The sequence below is a fragment of the Saprolegnia diclina genome (genome assembly GCF_000281045.1).
Source record: "Saprolegnia diclina VS20 unplaced genomic scaffold supercont1.263, whole genome shotgun sequence".
Taxonomy (NCBI): Eukaryota; Oomycota; class Saprolegniomycetes; order Saprolegniales; family Saprolegniaceae; genus Saprolegnia; species Saprolegnia diclina.
This window is the reverse complement of record NW_008246330.1, coordinates 1-1,431: the sequence shown is the minus strand read 5'-3', so window position 1 is coordinate 1,431 and position 1,431 is coordinate 1. Positions and strand designations below refer to the sequence as shown.

The following is a 1,431-nucleotide window of genomic DNA, read 5'->3' as shown; positions in this document are numbered from 1 at the left end:
GGTCTCGTCGTCGATAACGATCACTCCCAAGTTAAGAACGTCGAGTTGGCGGCCGGCGGCTACGAGCTGCGGAAGCACATAGAGAACGTCCGAGAGGCGCATCGACATGCTCAGTGACGTCAAGTGGGGCGATCGCAAGACACCCGTGAACACAGCAGTGGCCCCATCGCGCGTCGGGCGCGGATCGCGGACTTGGAGCTTGACGAGATGCACGCACGTCGTTGCGAGCGTCTCCATCAGCAGCTCCATCGACGACGCGAGGTTGCAATTACAAAGCGTCAGAGACTTTAGCGCTGGGACCGCCGATAAGCCCACAACCAAAACTTTGGTATGATACGCGTTCAACCCAGAGACGATGAGCCGTTGCAGTTGCGACAGCATTGGCGCTGCGGCTGGGTGTGTTGCCAGCTGACCAAAGACGTTGCACGCAAGGTGCTTGAGCTCCGTGCGGCCGACGGCGGTTGCGAGGTCCGTCAGCGCTTGGTCGTCGTTGACGTGGCTCTTCCACTCCAAGGTGATCAACGACACGGGGAGCGTACGACCGTGGAAGCCACCAAGGCTGGGGACGTTAAAGACAACAAGCTCTCGCAGCGTCGTGTTGGCTTGCAGCGCAATCGCAGAACGCAATGACGCCATCGTGGTCCATGTCGGCGACGTTGGCCACTTGGAGAAATCGGCTCGGCGCCGTCGAGAGCCAAGCAGCCAAGAGATGACCAAGGCGCGGAGTGGCGGCCGCGTGCAAAAGGTTGATCTTGAATACTTCGACATGCGGGTGGGCGACGATACCGAGCGCATCGTTGAGCTCGACCAGGTCGTTCGCCCGGCGGCGGGGCTCGACCTTGATGGTCACATCGCGTAGACGCGGGCAGCGCTGCAAGAGAAGGTCGCTCATCGCTTTGCCTCGGCCGTGCGCCACACCCTTGCTGCTGAGTTCGAGAGTGACGCAGCTTAGCGCAGATCCGACGACCGCGACGAGCGAGGCCAGCGGCGCTGCGTCGCGGACATGGCACCCGAGGCTAATACGTGGATGCAGCGGTAGCGTCGCCGCAAGCCGCGCCAGCACGTCGGGTGACAAGTCCATGTCGTGCAGCGCAATGCTCGGCCAGTACGCTCGGACCGAGGATGGCATGGCCGTGCTCACATCCAGAAAGGCCGTGAGCGCCGGCGTCCAGTACGACCGTGGCACCGCGTGGAGGAAGCTCTCAAAATCGTCCAAGCTCGTAGCTATGGCCTCGACGACATGCGGGAGAGCGAGGGCGGCTGGCGGCCTTCAGCGTGCGCTCGGTCTCGGCCATCTTGGGTTGCAGCTGCTTGGGTTGTGAGCTTCTAAATTTTGTATCCGGATACGCGATCGGATTGGCAGAAAGTTCGTACTCAACAGCCAATCCAACGCAAGCAAACGCGATCTTGCGGCCGACTCTGCAAAAGCAG

At 61.4% G+C, this 1,431-nt stretch overlaps 1 protein-coding gene across 1 annotated transcript; it reads right to left on the bottom strand.

Annotated features, from left to right (window-relative positions):
- Positions 1-20: 20 nt before the first annotated feature.
- SDRG_17315 (hypothetical protein) lies at positions 21-1,129 on the bottom strand (the record flags this gene model as incomplete). The annotated part of the gene is made up of 3 exons (XM_008623556.1): positions 21-59; positions 88-582; positions 632-1,129. The coding sequence occupies 3 exons, from the start codon at positions 1,127-1,129 to the stop codon at positions 21-23; spliced, it is 1,032 nt and encodes a 343-aa protein (XP_008621778.1).
- Positions 1,130-1,431: the final 302 nt, after the last annotated feature.